Genomic DNA, 20,502 nt, shown 5'->3' with positions numbered 1-20,502 from the left:
CTCGGGAGAGTGTGTGCTCTAGAGTGCCAGCTGGCACTTCTTCATTCTCTGATCAAAGAATAAACCTTTCCTTTGCTTCAGAACCAAACTCGGTCTCGTTCTATGGGCACGAGCGACATCAGGCAGGAAGACCCTTGTTGGGGCACGATTCTAAAGGGTCCGTAACAATTTCATGCCCCTTCCATAAGCAGAGCTCTATCATATCCCTTATTACCCAGTACTGAAACACTGATTTACCTGTCTCTCTCTTCCAACTTATTGTGATTTCGAAGTCAAGCAAGAACCATAACTCATTCATCTTTGTACACTCAGTGCCTGGCCTTGATAAATTTGTGCCAGTTGAATGAATACATGAATGGGTAAGTGGGTGGAATTTCACTAAACCCACTCAACACCATAGTACTAAAAGCTTAATATTTTGTGCCCCCAACCCCCAGATATTTGCACCTTAAGAGAGGTTATATGATCCGGTGTTCCTCAGTTAAAGGCCTACAGATCACTAGTGGTACACGAAGAAGTGTAGTAGGAGTGCAGCTTTTCACAGCAATTACTAAGAATTCGCCCTCGCTCCTTCTTCGGGGTCATCTGTAAAATAGACATCGTCTGCCAAGCCAACCTGCTATCCTAAGCTTTAAGGATACTGCCAGTCATTTGAGAACTTTCCTAAATTTCCTGATCTCCATTCTCTTTTTTTTTTTTTTGCGGTACGCGGCCCTCTCACTGTTGTGGCCTCTCCCGTTGCGGAGCACAGGATCCGGATGCGCAGGCTCAGCGGCCATGGCTCATGGGTCCAGCCGCTCCGCGGCACGTGGGATCTTCCCGGACCGGGGCACGAACCCGCGTCCCCTGCATTGGCAGGCGGACTCTCATCCACTGCGCCACCAGGGAAGCCCCTCCATTCTCTTTGTCCTGTTTCTTTTGTGTGCTGTGTCCACCAACCTCACCTTCCTGGAATTATTCACCAGGCATCTGCTCCTCCCCTAATTCCCCCAACACCAGCCCCCTGCAAGCCTGAGCTCGCTCTTCATGATGTGATCTCTTGAATGCCAGTCAGCTCTTACTTGACCCAAGACCTGGACCATTATATGCAAAGCTGCTGATCATTAATTTTTATAGATCCCTGAGTGTCTCCTCAGAAAAAGCTATGATGCAACTTTTGGTTTGACTGTGTGGTTTTTTTTTTTGGCCGCATGGCATGCGGGATCTTAGCTCCCCAACAAGGATGGAACCCGTACCCCTGCAGTGGAAGCAAGGAGTCTTAACCACTGGACCGCCAGGGAAGTCCCTGTGTTTTAAAGTCATAACAGTGTCAGCGCTCCTGCAATTATTGTGGCCTTGAAGCTTTCCATAAAAGTTACATGTACTAAAAGAATAAAAGAATCCTTACAGCTGGCAGAGGACATATAGGTTGGCTAGATGATATTCTTTCATAGCAATGGGGATTTATCTTTATACAGAAATGGCTTCTCCAAAAGAACTTGAGACAGCTTATACTAAAGCAGCAGAGGTATTATAAAATAAAACAGTAACAACAGAAAGAAGATAAGAACTAAGGAATTAAAGTAGGAGGAGAATACATCACGGAAACCTAGGCTAAGGAAAGCTGGTGCACTGAGCTTCCTGACAGCCAAAGCAAATACAGAAGTATAACAAGTTGGCTAATTAAAAAGTAAGCCAGGATCTGTTATCCGTCTTTAATGGAAATTTATTTTTCCTTTTGTCCAGTACCCCTCCTCCTCTTTCTGGAAAATGCTCTTCTCCCCACCCAGGTCCCACTCAAACTATGTGGCTCAAGTAGGAGCTCTCACCTTTTCATAGACATCTCTCTTTCTCTCTGTGTCTCACACACACACACACACACACACACACACACACACACACACACACTCACCTCTTTGTCCAACAGTAGACTCCTGAGCTAAGTTGGGCTGACCATTGTGCCCCATGTTCCTGACAGTGATTGGTCTAGGACTGGGTAATTGAATGGAGCTGAGCCAATCAGTCTTTCCTGGGGACTTTCAAACTGAAGCTAGCCTCTCAGTTTATCCCTAGAACAAAAGCTGGGAGAATTGAGTCTCAGAGCTGCCAACAGGCAAATTCCCCATCATGAGGCAGAAGTGCAACCTGAGTAATCCTACCTGAGAGAGAAGCCAAATGGATGGGAAGAAATCTCCCTGACTGCATTGAAGGACTTTGTTCCTCTTCCTCCTGGGCTCTGCTACATTCCGGCCCTTCCTATGCTTTGGTTATGTGGCCAAATACCTTCCTCTTTTGCCTAAGCTGGTTTGATTTTGAGTTCCTATCCCTTGCAACCAAGAGAATGCTGACTAATTCGGGAACATTGAGCAATGAGATGGATGGTGAGGTCCAAGGAGGTTTTACCAAAAACACAGATGTTCTGCATCTGGCCATCTCTTCTCAGGGACTGTTTGGCATTTACTATAGTAGAATTGAGTTCTGTAAAGGCATTTTCATAAAGAGACTGTTACATATCCATGTACTTGATGCAGGGATAAAGCTCAGAACTTAAGATGTAAATGATGAAAGTACTTCTCTGTTGTGTTTTAGTTGAATGCTACACGGAACATTATTCAAAACTGGAGAAGAGAGATATGGGAACATATGCATATGTATAACTGATTCACTTTGTTATAAAGCAGAAACTAACACACCATTGTAAAGCAATTATACTCCAATAAAGATGTAAGAAAAAACAACTGGAGAAGAATATTTTTTTCTGTTCTTGATTGAAAGAAGATCCATATGCTCTAGACACCAGGGTGGAGATGACAGAGCTTACATTTTATTGAAAATTCAAAGGACCTGATTGCACTTCTGCCCTAAGGCAGCAACCTCTGCCCAGCATCTTCCAATCCTAAGAAAGGTCTGCAGGAGTCACTTTGTAGGCATAGCACATCTGTGTCCAGATGGTCACATGAGTGACCTATTGAATCCACAACATTCTGAAGCATTTAGATGTTCTCACTGCTCCTTCTAATTTTTCCTATGGTGACCACACTTTATCATCCTTCCCTTTTCTAAAGTTGTGCAATGGCCTCCCAACTCTTTGAGGACTTCCTGCTCTGACCAGGATGCCACTTAGTGACAGAATCTGCAGGAGGAAGATCAAGTTTTTATTCATGTCAAACATTTACAGGGTGTGCTGAATGCCAGCTACTGCAGTGGTAGCTCACACTTTCAGCCTGATTCTAGTCCATATATGATGGATGATGCCATATACTCTCACAGGTATGCCCAGGGCTACCCACAATTTGGAGGGAGAGGAGGAAGGAAAGTGCAAGTAATTGTCCTCTTGTCTTCTAGGATCTCAGAATCCTTATCTCTGATGCATACGTGACAAGAGCAGTGGAATTCCCTAATACTTGTTTATCTCATATTACTTTAAGCCCTATTCTGCCTCTGATGCAGGCCTGTCACATAGTCGCTGCATATAATGGACCCTTGGCAATTTTTGGTTGCCCAGCATCTGAGACCCTCCTGAGGTGTGGCAAATCTCCCTCTGAATGAGATGTAGTTTGTGGCAGAAGCCACTTCCCTATCTAGAAGCTGCAAAGTCCGATGCTCACTTTCCAGCTTGTCACAGTTAATACCCTAACATGTGTAACTCAGACTTGACCAATCAGCTAAACCAACACCAGGCTATGAACTGGGAGCTGGTGGTGCAAAGGCAGGAACAGAGGAAAACCTGTTCTGGTCGAGGCAACAGAAGCAGCACAGCCTCCAGTTTCCCGAGACTGCAGTGGCAGCAGTGCCAGGGGCCACAGCCGTGCTAGCATTGGCCTCCGAGGTCCTGCAGCAGCAAGGGAGTCCTCCCCACAAGGGTTCTAGGTGGCTTTAGGTTGTGGTCCTGGCCACTGCCTGGCCTCCCTTGCTCCTGTCTGTTTTCTGAGTTTGGTACTCCAGCCTTCTGGAGGATTCTGTGAGTTACCTACCTACATCCCCTTCTCAAAAGAGCCAATTGATTTCTATTCCTTGGAACTAAGAAATATGACTTATTACCATGCATAAAATGTTTAGGCGAATAAATTTATGAGTGAATCTGTTTTATTATGTGTATTTCACAATAACTCCCCAGGATAGGTAGACACAAATCATTAGCCTCACTGTATTGTTTTTCTGTTTGTTTGTTTTTTATATAAATTTATTTATTTACTTAGTTTTGCCTCTGTTGGGTCTTCATTGCTGCGCGCAGGCTCTCTCTAGTTGCAGCAAGCGGGGGCTACTCTTTGTTGCGGTTGTTACGGAGCTCAGGTTCTAGGTGTGCGGGCTCAGTAGTTGTGGCGCATGGGCTTAGCTGCAATGCAGCATGTGGGATCTTCCCGGACCAGGGCTCGAACCCGTGTCCCCTGCCTTGGCAGGTGGATTCTTAACCACTGCACCACCAAGGAAGCCCAGCCTCACTGTATTGTTGATAATGGTGCTGAGCCTCAGAGGAGCCAAACAATTCCTCCAACATTTGCACAGCCAAGAAAGGGCAGGGTCTGGACTCAAATTCCAGTGACAGAACCTTAAGATAGTGTTCTTTGCACTATATCAACAGCTATTGGTTCCAGCCCCAATGATGTCCCACAGGTTTTTGAGATCCTATACTTTGAAAGCATACTGTCTCTTCACCTCACACTCTGACCTGCCTCCTGATTTCTCACTTAGCCCTTTGACCCAGGCCAGTACCCTAAGGCATGCTGGGTCTTTGCTACCAGCATCTGTCAGCTCAGCCCCCAGACACAAACTGGGTGAGTGTTCCTACTATATCCTGCCTGTGCATGTGTGTGCAAGCACACAGAGGCAATAATTTTTACATCTTCTCCTCATTTTCAGCTTATGTAGACCACACTAGTGCACGGCAGGGAAGGGGAGTTAATGGTCATGCACAGGAAATGTCCTAACAGCCATATTTCTGCCCAGTGGAGAGGTCTGTTTTCAGTTTGGATCCCAGTAGGGAAACCGTTCTTCCTAGCAAAGTGAATTCTCTGGAGGGTGAAATGGAGACAATGCTACCTACTTGTCGTTATTAATTGCCAACATTGTGAAGATTAAACGAAGTGAAAAAGAATCCAACAAAGTTCCTGGCATGCAATGAATGCTAAAAAAAATGTTAGCCTTTCCACTTTCCAAGCTGTGAAAAGTACTTAATACAAGGTGTTTATTACTACATACTTTATAAAAACAAAATTTTGGAAGCAACCTATATTCACGATGAAAGATTTTCTTATTATGCTTCTGTTAAAAATGGTAGCTATATAAATAAATAAATAGTAGTTATGAAAACTATGGAGCACTATGGGGGAAAGGTTATAAGAAAAAAAGGGTGCAAAGCAAGATGCAAATTATACATAAACTATGTTTACAAGTATATTAAAATATGCAGATGAAAAAAGGTAGAAGAACAACACCAAAATGAAAATTAACTTTATCAGCAAGTTCCATAATCCCTTACCCCTAAAATCTTGCAGCTGGATGTGCTCTGGCATCCAGAATTGTTTGGCTATTACCATATCATGAATACTACATGGTACCTCCAGCACTCCTTAATCGAACACATTAGCACCTCAGCAGTGAATATATGAATAGTTGTCCTAAGTTAAATAATAAAGACTCTAAGTAGCCTCCTCTCGGTTCAGAAGAGGAGATGAGTGGGGTTCCAGTTGGATTTGGCCATCTAATAAATTACGAAAAACTTTTCCGTTTTCAGCACTTTGGGGATTTTGAAACTGCAGATAAGAGATTATAGACCTATATATAGTACTTAAATATTAACCACCGTATTGGTTCTGCCAAAAGGACAATATTGAAGTGTAAAATACAGAACCCAGTGCCAGTCAATGCCAAGTACGATCATCAGTCCATTTGAGTTCATCAGCAGTACCCACTGTGGCAGTAGCAATCCTCAATGTTTTTGCCATTAGCCAGATTTTCAATCCAGACCCAGATGGCTGTAACTCATCCTTGTTTATTCTATCACCTGCAATTACTGGCTCCTTTCTAGATATCTTATGTCGTTATGGAGAAAATGCAAAGGATTACATATAAACAGAAATTATGAGTAGCCTCTTGCCCCCCTTTCTGTCATCCAGTAATTGGTTAATATAGAATAATTATTCATAGGTTGTGCCCACAATACCCTTGCCATTCCTGGCCTTGTGCTTGATTTTTGTAGCTAGTGGTTAAAGTCCCCTTATCATAGCTTCAGGAAACCAGACCCAGAGACTGAGGTACTGAGGTGCAAGGCAGGGGCCAAGGAGCAGCAACAAAGGAGCTTGCTGTTGACAGCCTCAGCCTGGAAGCTTATATATTCATGGAGGAAGAGCCAGTCATCACGTAGGACTGAGTAGCCTGGTGACCCCTCCCTACATCAGCACTACCCCCCTCCCTCTGCCAACCCTGGGAATCACAGCATGGTTGCCCTCATGGGTCAACGTCAGAATGTGCCATATTCTGCAGTGAGTTGCTCCCCTGCAAATGGACAGAACCACTGGCTTAAATGGAGATCATTTGGGAAGTGGGGCCCTGCATGCAGGATGCACAAGCCCTTCTAATGACTTTGATCTGGGGACCTGTCCAGAGACAAAACACAAATGGCAGCTTTGGAGCAATCTTATAAAAGACACTAGTAATCTTATACACTTAAAAAATATTATTATAAGTGTTAAATCTGTGCTTCCCTCGATTTTTCTAAGCTTTATTTCCCCTCACCCTTTTCTCAGCCTCAACTCTACGTGTTTGCCCAGATTCCTCATTCCATTGCAGGCTTTTAAATAGGCCCCCAAAGGGAACTACATTGTCTGAGTTACTAATATAGTTCCTATTTACAGCCACCGTGGTTACACATGCAGCTAGACAACAGCTGGGCAGCAGGTTCAGAGAAGCTGTATAGGGTAATGGAAGTGATAAGATAAAGAAGTGGTAGATCCTCTGATGCATTTGGACTACATGAAAGATCACTGTGGAGAGGCTGTGAGCAAAAGATACCCCGAAAACTAAGCAAATGGAAAAAAGAGTGAGTTATTAACTTCAGGAAAGACAAGAAGGTTTACAAGAAAGAAAATGTAATCATAAAGCACAGTTTGGCTCAACAGGAAACAATGTTTTCATAGATATAATGTAAACTCTTAATCCAAATGTATGAAAAATGTGATAACATTATATTGAGAGAGGATAGGGGAAGGAAGGGAGTTAGGTATAAGTGCTAAATCCTTATCAGACCTACTAGAAAATTAATAAATGATGTCTAACCCTGAGAAATGAAGAAAGAGCAGTATAAGAGTATTTTATAGAAATATAAATATAATACCAGAAGAAACAGAAACAGCTAAATTTTGAAAATGGTGGGCTCTAGTGACCAAGACTGAAGGGTGGAGGAAGTGAAGAGGAATTTTTGGTTTTCATTATAAGCCTTTAAATACTATTTGACTCTTTGTTAACTACTTGTACATAGTACTTTGATAAAAATTAATTTTGATTGAAAAAGATATAAATGAGGGGGCTTCCCTGGGGCGCAGTGGTTGAGAGTCCGCCTGCCGATGCAGGGGACACGGGTTCGTGCCCCGGTCCGGGAAGATCCCACGCGCCGCAGAGCGGCTAAGCCCGTGAGCCATGGCCGCTGAGCCTGCGCGTCCGGAGCCTGTGCTCCGCAACGGGAGAGGCCACAACAGTGAGAGGCCCGAGTACCGCAAAAAAAAAAAGATATAAATAAAAGTTTGAAAGGCTATGAAATGAGAGTTCATAGAAATAGAACTGCAGATGACCCTTAAACATATGAAAAGATGTTTGACCTTATAAAAAATAAGAGAAATACAAATTAAAACTAACCTGAGATACTGTTTCTCATCTATCAGATTGGGGAAAACCCCAAAATTAGATGCCATCCTCTTTTGGCAAAGCCATGGGGATTGCAAAATTATTTAACCCCTATTAAGAAGAATCTGGCAATATCCATTAAAACAGCAGATACATTTCTCTTTGACGCAGCAAACCCTCTTCTAGAAATGCACCCCCAGACACTCCTGAATGCATATGAAATGACGTATAAGATTATTTATTATAACATTGTTTATAATAGCAAAAAATTCGAAACAATCCAAATGTCTATCAATAGAGGATTGGTTAAATAAACTATGGTTTACTTAGTGGAAAATATTTATGTTCTCAATGAATAAAGAAAAAAAACCCTACATAATTTTACAACCAGCTTCAGGCCCTCCAGAGCACAGAGGGCTATGTCAGAAGCTTCTCAGACAGAGCAGACTCTCTGCCCTTTCAAAGTCTGAGCATAAGAGGAACTTGGCTACCAACCCTTTTCAAAATCTTAGAAACAAAGCAAGACAGGCGGTGAGGCAATGTCAGACTTAATGTCAGTCCTAGGTCCAAATCCCACTTGGGCACTGCGTTAACTGAGACACTCCAAGTTTTGGTTCCTCATCTGGAAATGGGGAGACAACTCCCCACCTCAGGGGGGTTGTCATGAGGATTAAGTGGGACAGTGTATGTGACACAGGCGGCACAGGGACTGGCCCACAGTAAGTGTTCAACAACAGAAGTTATTTTTAACAGTAGTACCGGAAAAATGAATCCTGTCTCCAGGACTGTGGTCATTATAGGAGGACAGTCACCTTGGAAATACCAAAATGAGAATCAAAAGAGAATGGAAGGAATTTCCCTTCATAACCACGCAATTTGGGAAGAGACTCTTCATCCACAGGCAGACACGTGCACTGCATGGCCGCCTCCAACTTCTCGTTGCCCGTTGCTGCCTCTGGGGCTGGCACACACTTTCCCTAAGCACCCTACATCAGCAGGGTTGGAAGGACCTGGGCCCAAACACCTTCTGTTTAGACTGAGAAACCCCAGGACTGGAGACAGCATTGATGTACTTAAGAGCACACAGCCAGCGGTCCTGCTTCATAGCCAGGTCAAGCAGCGAATGAAATCGCTAATCGGGTATATAGTTTATAATAGCAGTTTTCTAGTGACCCAAAATAAAAAGATTAAACCTGAAAGTGAGTGCTCAACACATCAGCTAAGTTGACTCTCATTCATTTCTGAAAGGGGTTGTGATCAATGTGAAACCATATGATCAATATTGGTAGAGTGAATAATGTGTTTATCTATGTGAACCCAGTGTTATGGCCGTGCCTACACTTTACCTTTTATACACTTCTTGTGGAATAAAGCCTCCAATCTAGGGGCAGTTTGTATTGCAATAAAAACAAAAATTTCTAGAATGTGCCCAATCCTTGCTCCAGCAATGACTAGATATGTAATGTTGGGTTTACATTTCCTCATCTGTAAAAGGGCGTATCAGCCACCTTCATTATGCTATTGCAAAAATAAAATCAGATAACTGTCTGTCTGGCATATAGCAGGCCCTGCTTCCTACAAACCCGTATAACCTCTTGCCTCGTATACATACGGTACCTAATCAGTCCCACAACAATCTGTCAACCTTGCTTTTTGAATTCCAAAGATTTTCTCCTAAGCATATCAAAAAATGAAAAAATAAAATACCTTCCATGATATTTACATAGGTAAATAGTTTTTAATTTCCTCAGCCAGAACAAAGAATTAAGAAGAATCTTATTAAGAAGAATTACAAGAGTATTTTTTTCAAGTTTTCCAAGTACCTTTTGCTTCCACATTTCCCTTGGGGACTGGTTCCCACCATGTCTACATCGATCTGGAGAACTCTGGATCCAGCGGAATTCACTGGGTTCCTGATTCTCCCACATTCCTACCCCCAAGCTTTTGCCCGATACACAGCTCTTAGATGAACTAAGAAGAATGAGGCGAAGAATTTCAACAGAGATATTTTGAGCATCTACGAGATGCTAGGCACTATGTGAGACTCTTTTCCCTCTCATATTTAATTATCACAATAATCCTGAGAGGTAAGCATTATTGTCCCCATCTTACATATGACAAAACAGAAACTCAGAGCATTAAGTGATTTGCCTCAAGTCAGAGGCTCAGGAAGGGGCAGAGTGGGATGGAACCCAGATCCCTTGAATTTGTTGTAACTAGTGGCCTCTCACTTCTAAAGCACCTTTGTAACTGCTTTCCCTTCCTACCCATTCACTGCACTTAAACAGAAGCCGCTAATTTTCAGCAGATCATTGGATAACTTTGAGTGGCCACGTTGTTTTCTCTACATCTATTGGTGAACAAAGACAGCATTATGTTTCCAACACACTAGTCAGGTGGTGGGGGGAAAATCCCCATAACTTTGGTAATTTTCCACCCTCTGGAACAAAGACATATACACATTAAGGTTCACCATAATGTATAAACATTACCCTTAAATGATGCAAGCTCTCTTAATATGACTTAAATTCTAAACTTTAAAGTTTAATAGCTTCCTTTTTGGAATCTTGAATAGACACACAAACAGAAATAAATATACAAACCGTAAATGCAACAGCCAACTAGTTACACTGGGCTCTCACATCAATACACATTTCCCTGATGACCTGCACCCAATCTGACTCTGGTCTAGGCGTGCTGACCTGAAATAGTTGCTGGCCGCGGCAAGCACCACGCGGTGGCAGGAGAATTCCTGAATGTCCACACACAAGATGACGTCTGTCAGAGCGTTTTCCACTCGGAGGGTCTCCAGGCCATTCTGCAGAATTAAGGAGAGTCCAGTGTCGTCAAATTTTACCTTATCCCCATTTAAGATTTCTACCAGGTCTCCCCTTTTCTGGGAGGGCTCATCTATAGAAGGTGCCAGGGGCCCTTCCAAACTCTTCTCTACCACGTTGTCCATGGTCCAGGTGCCCCTTTGTCCTGCCATCAACATCCAGACTGAAGAAGTGCCCAAGTTTCAGGCAGGTCACATTGCAGAAGCTGAGCGGATTTCCTGTGCAGGGCCCTCCACTTATCACCAGCTGTCACACACACATAACAGGAAGTCTTGCACTTTCTCATCCTGTTACTACAAATGCCAGTAACTTCTATTCTTCTTCTTTCTGTAATCATCACAAGCTTAGAAATTACTTAGAAGGCTGTGTAGGAAGCCACTCCAGTGAAAAGGAGTGGCTTCTCAGAGTCTGCTGTTAGTGCTGTGTGGCTATTTCAGTCCACCTCCCCCACCCCCCTCACATCCGTGAGCAGGAAGCCTCTGGTTCTGGTTATTACATTCATACTTCTGGTGCTTCTGTATCCCAAGGTGTCAATGATGGGATGGGCAGGGGACATTCCAAACCCTCCTCCTCCTTCCTCCCAGGAGTCTGAGACCCCATGATGTGCCCCAGACCAGTCCCTTGGGAACCTTGGAAAACCCACTTAGCTTTGGCATTCTCATTTCTATCAGCTCTGCATGTCATCTGTCTTTGTCTTCCTCCCTGCTCAGGGGAAAACAATGTCATGGCAAATATTAATGTTCCCCTTCCCCCCAAAATGTCTATTGTTTTAGATATGCCTCTGGGGGCAGAGAAGAAATGGTCTCCAGAAACTCCACCCCCAGGGTCTTCTCTCTTAGAAGACCAATCAGGGTAGGTCGACACCAGATGGCCCTAGGAAGCCTCAAATTGGCCTGACCTCACCCAGCATCTATTGGTCATGCATCTAGTAGTGGATCATGAAGTATTTTCATTGCCTCTGTAGGTCTCCATTAAATAGAAATAACTGTCTTTTATTAAACTCCTGCTATATCCTAGGAAATGTATAGGAGTTAAGGTATTTTTAAGCTTATAACAACCCAGTGGCACTAATATAACTTTCCTCATTTTATAGCTAAGGAAACTGATCAGCAGGAGCCCAACTGTCTGTCCTTGCCAGTGGTGACTGAAGCCTCTCCCAGAGTCCCAGTTCTGCCTCAGCTCTTCTTCTCTTCTACGCATGGATACTTACTCCTAAAATTGGGGCCTTTGATATTCTCCCAACACTTGTTCTTCATCCAGAGCTCTGTCAATCAAGATGCTTTTGGCTTCTGGGAATTCCCTGGTGGTCCAGTGCTTAGGACTGTGCACTGCCACTGCTGGGGGCACAAGTTCAATCCTTGGTTGGGGAACTAAGATCTCACAAGCTGCGCGTGCATCCAAAAAAAAAATGCTTTTGGCTTCAATGACAGAATATCCCATCAAAAGTGGTTTAAACAATAAGAGTCTCATATTATAAGAAGCTAGCGGTGTGGAGTCCCAGGTTGATCCAGAAGCTCAGTGATGTCATCAAGGACAGAAGATTTTCCCATCTTTCACTCTGTCACCCTTGGTGTGATAAAGGTGTACCCTCATGGTCACATAATAGCTGGCACAGTACCAAACACCATGTCTTCACAGAACCCTGGTCCAAAATCGGGATGGAAAGGGGCAGGCCTCTTCTCCTCCATCTCTCTTTTTATCATAGAGAAAATTATTTCCTAAAATCCCCATCACACTTTTCCTAGGTCACTTGGCCACCTCAGACCAAACACCAGGAAATATAAATTGAGTACCACAATTGCCTTGCACCAAACATGATTCATGCACTGGGACTAGTCCACCTCCCCCAAGATCAAGGAATAGCCATCTGATAGCTGAACACAATCAGGACCTGTTAACACAGAAGAGGGTGGTGGGCTGGTGTACAGTTATCCCCCTGTGCTTGCCACAAGGACACGCACAATCCGAACTCCTCCTGCAGGCCTGGGCAGGGAAGAGCTCAGAACTGCACCTCCGTGACTCTAACTATGCTCTCCAGTACAGCTGAGGACAACACATGACCCGATGCCTCTCGTGGCATTTTGTCCTCTAGAACCTCTCAGATTATAAACAACATTGGCCATAATCCAACTCCATCCAACCACCCCCCAAAACACCAAAATTAAGAATATAACTCAATTCTTCATTCATGGTAGATCCTATTCACCAAGTTCCCTCATAGTGTTCCATATATTTACCTTGCAAGCCCACCCACCCCATCCCCTGACATAAGCCGATAACTGCTGTCTTCCCCCCAAACCCTCCATTTTCCTAGTAAGCAAGCACACACAGAGTTGTACCATGAGTGTGATAAGATCTATGATTAGATTTTAGCAGAAACGTTAAAAAACACAATCAGTGCATCTATGTCAACCTGGATATGTTCTGAGATTCAGCATGAACTTGTAAATATTCTCTACAGATACAAGCAAAATAAATCTGTTCTGTGGAAGCTTTATTTTCCTACCAGGCAGAAAAATATACAAAGCACTGGCAAAAGCTTTACTACTGAGAAAACTATCTAATTATATCTTACTAAGCTAGTTGGCTTTATGATGTTTGTAAGGAACAGATTCTGTCCCCATACAAATGGGTAGCTGTACTCAAGGAAGATCTCTATGCCTAAGGCCAGGGATTGCCCCTTCTGACCCCAGTCAACCATCTTCCCTAACACAAATTATACTGATAGAAACAAGTCTTGAAGAATACTTTTTTTTTAAATTAATTTTATTTTTGGCCGCTTTGGGTCTTTGTTGCATGCAGGCTTTCTCTAGTTGTGGCGAGCGGGGGCTACTCTTCCTCGTGGTGCGCGGGCTTCTCATTACAGTGGCTTCTCGTTGCGGAGCACAGGCTCTAGGTGTGCAGGCTTCAGTAGTTGTGGCACATGGGCTTCAGTAGTTGTGGCTCGCCGGCTCTAGAACACAGTAGTTGTGGCACATGGGCTTAGTTGCTCTGCAGCATGTGAGAGCTTCCCGGCCAAGGGCTCAAACCCCTGTCCCCCTCATCGGCAGGCAGATTCTTAACCACTGCGCAACCAGGGAAGCCCTATGTGTCACTTTCTATATCTATGCTTTGTTTGACAATAAAAAAGTTAACAATAATAATAGTAACATAGTCACCATTTATAGAACACCTACCAGAAGCAAGGGCTTTGCCAACCATTATCTCTTTTAACGCTTACAGTAGTCCTCTGAAGTAGGTATTGCTGTTCCTCATCTTAAGCATGTGAAAACTGAGGCTAATAGAGGATTAATGGCTTGTGAAGAGCATACAGCTCCAGGGACTTCCCTCGTGGCGCAGTGGTTAAGAATCCGCCTGCCAGTGCGGGGGACACGGGTTCGAACCCTGGTCCGGGAAGATCCCATATGCCGCAGAGCAATTAAGCCCATGTGCCACAACTACTGAGCCTGCGCTCTAGAGCCCACGAGCCACAACTACTGAGCCTGAGTACCACAATTACTGAAGTCTGCGCACCTAGAGCCTGTGCTCTGTAACAAGAGAAGCCACCCAATAAGAAGCCCGTGAACCGCAACGAAGAGTAGCCCCCGCTTGCCGCAACTATAGAAAAGCCCACACACAGAAACAAAGACCCAAGGCAGCCAAAAATAAAAATAAATTAATAAAGTTTAAAAAAGTTATTTAAAAAAAAAAAGAGCATACAGCTCCTATCTCATCTTTCCTTCCCACTCACTCAGCCCCTTGACCCAAAGAGATGAAGTTAAAATTCCAATTGCATTTGCTCACTTCGAAGCCTGGGTTCTTAACCATTATGATGTATTCTGTCACTATGATTTTATAACTACATATTTTGTCTCTAAATATGCTTAGAGTTTTCTTGTCTTTTAATTGTACTTATTCCCTTTGCCTAGACTGTCTTTCCCCTTCTCTGCCTGAGGAAATACAACACATTCAGATTAGAAAACTATACATAGATTTAGCATCACTTTTGTAAATTCAAACCAAAACCATATGTACATCCTAGGACAGTGTTCCCCAGTCATGGCACTACTAACATTTTGGACTGGATAATTCTTTTTTGGGGAAGAGGGAGCTGTCCTGTACTTTGTAGAATGTTTAGCAGAATCCCTAGCCACTATCCACTGGATGCAAGTAGCATCCTTCCTCAGTTGTGAAAGTCAAAAAATGTCTGTATACACTGCCAAGTGTCCCCCCAAGTGGCAAAATCACCCTGGCTGAGACCCACTGTCCTAGATACATACCTATCAAAAATTTTAAATGAGGTTATATCTTGGTGGTAAGATTGGTAATGCTTCTTATATCCTTTTTGCTTTATATGTATATTTGAAATCTATTTAAATTGTTTCTGGTTGAGGGGGATAGTGTTACTTTCTTTTTTTCTCATTACAGAAGTAAGGATGTTCACCGAAGATTTAGGAGCTACAAAGAGTCCAGAATATCATTTCCCAGAAATACCTACAATGTTTTTTGGGTTTTTTTTAACATCGTTATTGGGGTATAATTGCTTTACAATGGTGTGTTAGCTTCTGCTTTACAACAAAATGAATCAGCTATATATATACATATGTTCCCATATCTCTTCCCTCTTGCGTCTCCCTCCCTCCCACCCTCCCTATCCCACCCCTCCAGGTGGTCACAAAGCACCAAGCTGATCTCCCTGTGCTATGCGGCTGCTTCCCACTAGCTATCTATTTCACGTTTGGTACTGTAAATATGTCCATGCCTCTCTCTCGCTTTGTCACGGCTTACCCTTCCCCCTCCCCATATCCTCAAGTCCATTCTCTAGTAGGTCTGTGTCTTTATTCCTATTTTACCCCTAGGCTCTTCATGACATTTTCTTTTTTCTTAAATTCCATATATATGTGTTAGCATACGGTATTTGTCTCTCTCTTTCTTACTTCACTCTGTATGACAGACTCTAGGTCTATCCACCTCATTACAAATAGCTCAATTTCGTTTCTCTTTATGGCTGAGTAATATTCCATTGTATATATGTGCCACATCTTATTTATCCATTAATCCGATGATGGACACTTAGGTTGTTTCCATCTCCGGGCTATTGTAAATAGAGTTGCAATGAACATTTTGGTACATGACTCTTTTCGAATTATAGTTTTCTCAGGGTATATGCTCAGTAGTGGGATTGCTGGGTCATATGGTAGTTCTATTTGTAGTTTTTTAAGGAACCTCCATACTGTTCTCCACAGTGGCTGTATCAATTTACATTCCCACCAACAGTGCAAGAGGATTCCCTTTTCTCCACACCTTCTCCAGCATTTATTGTTTCTAGATTTTTTGATGATGGCCATTCTGACTGGTGTGAGATGATATCTCATTGTAGTTTTGATTTGCATTTCTCTAATGATTAGTGATGTCGAGCATTCTTTCATGTGTTTGTTGGCAGTCTGTATATCTTGTTTGGAGAAACGTCTATTTAGGTTTTCTTCTCATTTCTGGATTGGGTTGTTTGTTTTTTTGTTATTAAGCTGCATGAGCTGCTTATAAATTTTGGAGATTAATCCTTTGTCAGTTGCTTCATTTGTAAATATTTTCTCCCATTCTGAGGGTTGTCTTTTCGTCTTGTTTATGGTTTCCTTTGCTGTGCAAAAGCTTTGAAGTTTCATTAGGTCCCATTTGTTTATTTTTGTTTTTATTTCCATTTCTCTAGGAGCTGGGTCAAAAAGGATCTTGCTGTGATTTATGTCATAGAGTGTTCTGCCTATGTTTTCCTCTAAGAGTTTGATAGTGTCTGGCCTTACATTTAGGTCTTTAATCCATTTTGAGCTTATTTTTGTATATGGTGTTAGGGAGTGATCTAAGCTCATACTTTTACATGTACCTGTCCAGTTTTCCCAGCACCACTTATTGAAGAGGCTGTCCTTTCTCCACTGTACATTCCTGCCTCCTTTATCAAAGATAAGGTGACCATATGTGCGTGGGTTTATCTTTGGGCTTTCTATCCTGTTCCATTGATCTATCTTTCTGTTTTTGTGCCAGTACCATACTGTCTTGATTACTGCAGCTTTGAAGTATAGTCTGAAGTCAGCGAGCCTGATTCCTCCAGCTCCGTTTTTCATTCTCAAGACTGCTTTGGCTATTCGGGGTCTTTTGTGTCTCCATACAAATTGTGAAATTTTTTGTTCTACTTCTGTGAAAAATGCCAGTGGTAGTTTGATAGGGATTGCATTGAATCTGTAGATTGCTTTGGGTAGTAGAGTCATTTTCACAATGTTGATTCTTCCAATCCAAGAACATGGTATATCTCTCCATCTATTTGTATCATCTTTAATTTCTTTCATCAGTGTCTTATAATTTTCTACATACAGGTCTTTTGTCTCCTTAGGTAGGTTTATTCCTAGATATTTTATTCTTTTTGTTGCAATGGTAAATGGGAGTGTTTTCTTGATTTCACTTTCAGATTTTTCATCATTAGTGTATAGGAATGCTAGAGATTTCTGTGCATTAATTTTGTATCCTGCTACTTTACAAAATTCATTGATTAGCTCTAGTAGTTTTTTGGTAGCATCTTTAGGATTCTCTATGTATAGTATCATGTCATCTGCAAATAGTGACAGCTTTACTTCTTTTCCAATTTGGATTCCTTTTATTTCCTTTTCTTCTCTGATTGCTGTGGCTAAAACTTCCAAAACTATGTTGAATAAGAGTGGTGAGAGTGGGCAACCTTGTCTTTTTCCTGATCTTAGTGGAAATGCTTTCAGTTTTTCACCATTGAAGACGATGTTGGCTGTGGGTTTGTCATATATGGCCTTTATTATGTTGAGGAAAGTTCCCTCTATGCCTACTTTCTGCAGGGTTTTTATCATAAATGCTGTTGAATTTTGTCGAAAGCTTTTTCTGCATCTATTGAGATGATCATATGGTTTTTCTCCTTCAATTTGTTAATATGGCGTATCACGTTGATTGATTTGCGTATATTGAAGAATCCTTGCATTCCTGGAATAAACCCCACTTGATCATGGTGTATGATCCTTTTAATGTGCTGTTGGATTCTGTTTGCTAGTATTTTGTTGAGGATTCTTGCATCTTTGTTCATCAGTGATATTGGCCTGTAGTTTTCTTTCTTTGTGACATCCTTGTCTGGTTTTGGTATCAGGGTGATGGTGGCCTCATAGAATGAGTTTGGGAGAGGTCCTCCCTCTGCTATATTTTGGAAGAGTTTGAGAAGGATAGGTGTTAGCTCTTCTCTAAATGTGTGATAGAATTCGCCTGTGAAGCGATCTGGTCCTGGGCTTTTGTTTGTTGGAAGATTTTTAATCACAGTTTCAATTTCAGTGCTTGTGATTGGTGTCTTCATATTTTCTATTTCTTCCTGATTCAGTCTTGGCAGGTTGTGCCTTTCTAAGAATTTGTCCACTTCTTCCAGGTTGTCCATTTTATTGGCATAGAGTTGCTTGTAGTAATCTCTCATGATCTTTTGTATTTCTGCAGTGTCAGTTGTTACTTCTCCTTTTTCATTTCTAATTCTATTGATTTGAGTCTTCTCCCTTTTTTTCTTGATGAGTCTGGCTAATGGTTTATCAATTTTGTTTATCTTCTCAAAAAACCAGCTTTTAGTTTTATTGATCTTTGCTATCGTTTCCTTCCTTTCTTTTTCATTTATTTCTGATCTGATTTTTATAATTTCTTTCCTTCTGCTAACTTTGGGTTTTTTTTGGTTCTTTCTCTAATTACTTTAGGTGCAACGTTAGGTTCTTATTCGAGATTTTCTTGTTTCTTAAGGTAGGATTGTATTGCTATAAACTTCCCTCTTCGAAGTGCTTTTGCTGCATCCCATAGATTTTGGGTCGTCGTGTCTCCATTGTCATTTGTTTCTAGGTATTTTTTTATTTCCTCTTTGATTTCTTCAGTGATCACTTAGTTATTAAGTACTATATTGTTTAGCCTCCGTGTGTGTATTTTTTACAGATCTTTTCCTGTAATTGATATCTAGTCTCATAGCATTGTGGTCGGAAAAGATACTTGATACAATTTCAATTTTCTTAAATTTACCAAGGCTTGATTTGTGACGCAAGATATGATCTATCCTGGAGAACGTTCCATAAGCACTAGAGAAAAATGTGTATTCTGTTGTTTTTGGATGGAATGTCCTATAAATATCAATTAAGTCCATTTTGTTTAATGTATCATTTAAAGCTTGTGTTTCCTTATTTATTTTCATTTTGGATGACCTGCCCATTGGTGAAAGTGGGGTGTTAAAGTCCCCTACTATGAATGTGTTACTGTCGATTTCCCCTTTTATGGCTGTTTGTTAGTATTTGCCTTATGTATTGAGGTGCTCCTATGTTGGGTGCATAAATATTTACAATTGTTATATCTTCTTCTTGGATTGATCCCTTGATCATTATGTAGTGTCCTTCTTTGTCTCTTCTAATAGTCTTTATTTTAAAGTCTATTTTGTCTGATATGAGAATTGCTACTCCAGCTTTCTTTCGGTTTCCATTTGCATGATATATCTTTTTCCATCCCCTTACTTTCAGTCTGTATGTGTCTCTAGGTCCTAAGTGGGTCTCTTGTAGACAGCAAATATATGGGTTTTGTTTTTGTATCCATTCAGCCAATCCGTGTCTTTTGGTGGGAGCATTTAATCCATTTACATTTAAGGTAATTATTGATATGTATGTTCCTATTCCCATTTTCTTAATTGTTTTCGGTTTGTTATTGTAGGTATTTTCCTTCTCTTGTGTTTCTTGCCTAGAGAAGTTCCTTTAGCAGTTGTTGTAGAGCTGGTTTGGTGGTGCTGAACTGTCTCAGCTTTTGCTTGTCTGTAAAGGTTTTAATTTCTCCATCAAATCTGAATGAGATCCTTGCTGGGTAGAGTAATCTTTGTTGCAGGTTTTTCTCCGTCATCACTTTAAATATGTCCTGCTAGTCCCTTCTGGCTTGCAGAGTTTCTGCTGAAAGATCAGCTGTTAACCTTATGGGGATTCCCTTGTGTGTTATTTGTGGTTTTTCCCTTGCTGCTTTTAATATGCTTTCTTTGTATTTAATTTTTGACAGTTTGATTAATATGTGCCTTGGCATATTTCTCCTTGGATTTATCCTGTATGGGACTCTCTGTGCTTCGTGGACTTGATTAACTATTTCCTTTCCCATATTAGGGAAGTTTTCAACTATAATCTCTTCAAATATTTTCTCAGTCCCTTTCTTTTTCTCTTCTTCTTCTGGAACCCCTATAATTCGAATGTTGGTGCGTTTAATGTTGTCCCAGAGGTCTCTGAGACTGCCCTCAGTTCTTTTCATTCTTTTTTCTTTATTCTGCTGTGCAGTAGTTATTTCCACTATTTTATCTTCCAGGTCACTTATCCGTTCTTCTGCCTCAGTTATTCTGCTATTGATCCCATCTATTTTAATTTCATTTATTGTGTTGTTCATCATTGTTTGTTTCATCTTTAGTTCTTCTAGGTCCTTGTTAAATGTTTCTTGCATTTTGTCTATTCTACTTCCATGATTTTGGATCATCTTTACTATCATTATTCTGAATTCTTTTTCAGGTAGACTGCCTATTTCCTCTTCATTTGTTAGGTCTGGTGGGTTTTTATCTTGCTCCTTCATCTGCTGTGTGTTTTTCTGTCTTCTCATTTTGCTTATCTTACTGTGTTTAGGGTCTCCTTTTTGCAGGCTGTGGGTTCGTAGTTCCCGTTGTTTTTTTTTAAATTTATTTATTTATTTATGGCTGTGTTGGGTCTTCGCTTTTGTGTGAGGGCTTTCTCTAGTTGTGGCAAGTGGGGGCCACTCTTAATCGCAGTGCACAGGCCTCTCACTATCGCTGCCTCTCTTGTTCTCTGCAGAGCACAGGCTCCAGACGCGC

General features: G+C 41.7%; 1 protein-coding gene across 3 annotated transcripts in view; it reads right to left on the bottom strand.

Annotated features, from left to right (window-relative positions):
• Positions 1 to 10,813, bottom strand: part of KLHL6 (kelch like family member 6) — a gene marked incomplete at both ends in the record, with an annotated part of 53,778 nt that extends 42,965 nt beyond the window's left edge. For 2 of the 3 annotated variants that reach the window (XM_082839661.1, XM_082839660.1), the window contains one exon: positions 10,521 to 10,807. In XM_082839661.1, the coding sequence (XP_082695787.1) occupies positions 10,521 to 10,807 (287 nt within the window). Of the gene's footprint in view, positions 1 to 10,520 lie in introns of all 3 variants that reach the window. The other variant, XM_082839659.1, reaches the window with a different exon arrangement.
• Between the last annotated feature and the right edge of the window lie 9,689 nt (positions 10,814 to 20,502).

This window comes from Leucopleurus acutus (assembly GCF_964270905.1).
Source record: "Leucopleurus acutus genome assembly, chromosome: 5".
Taxonomy (NCBI): domain Eukaryota; kingdom Metazoa; phylum Chordata; class Mammalia; order Artiodactyla; family Delphinidae; genus Leucopleurus; species Leucopleurus acutus.
This window is presented reverse-complemented; position numbering and strand designations above follow the sequence as displayed.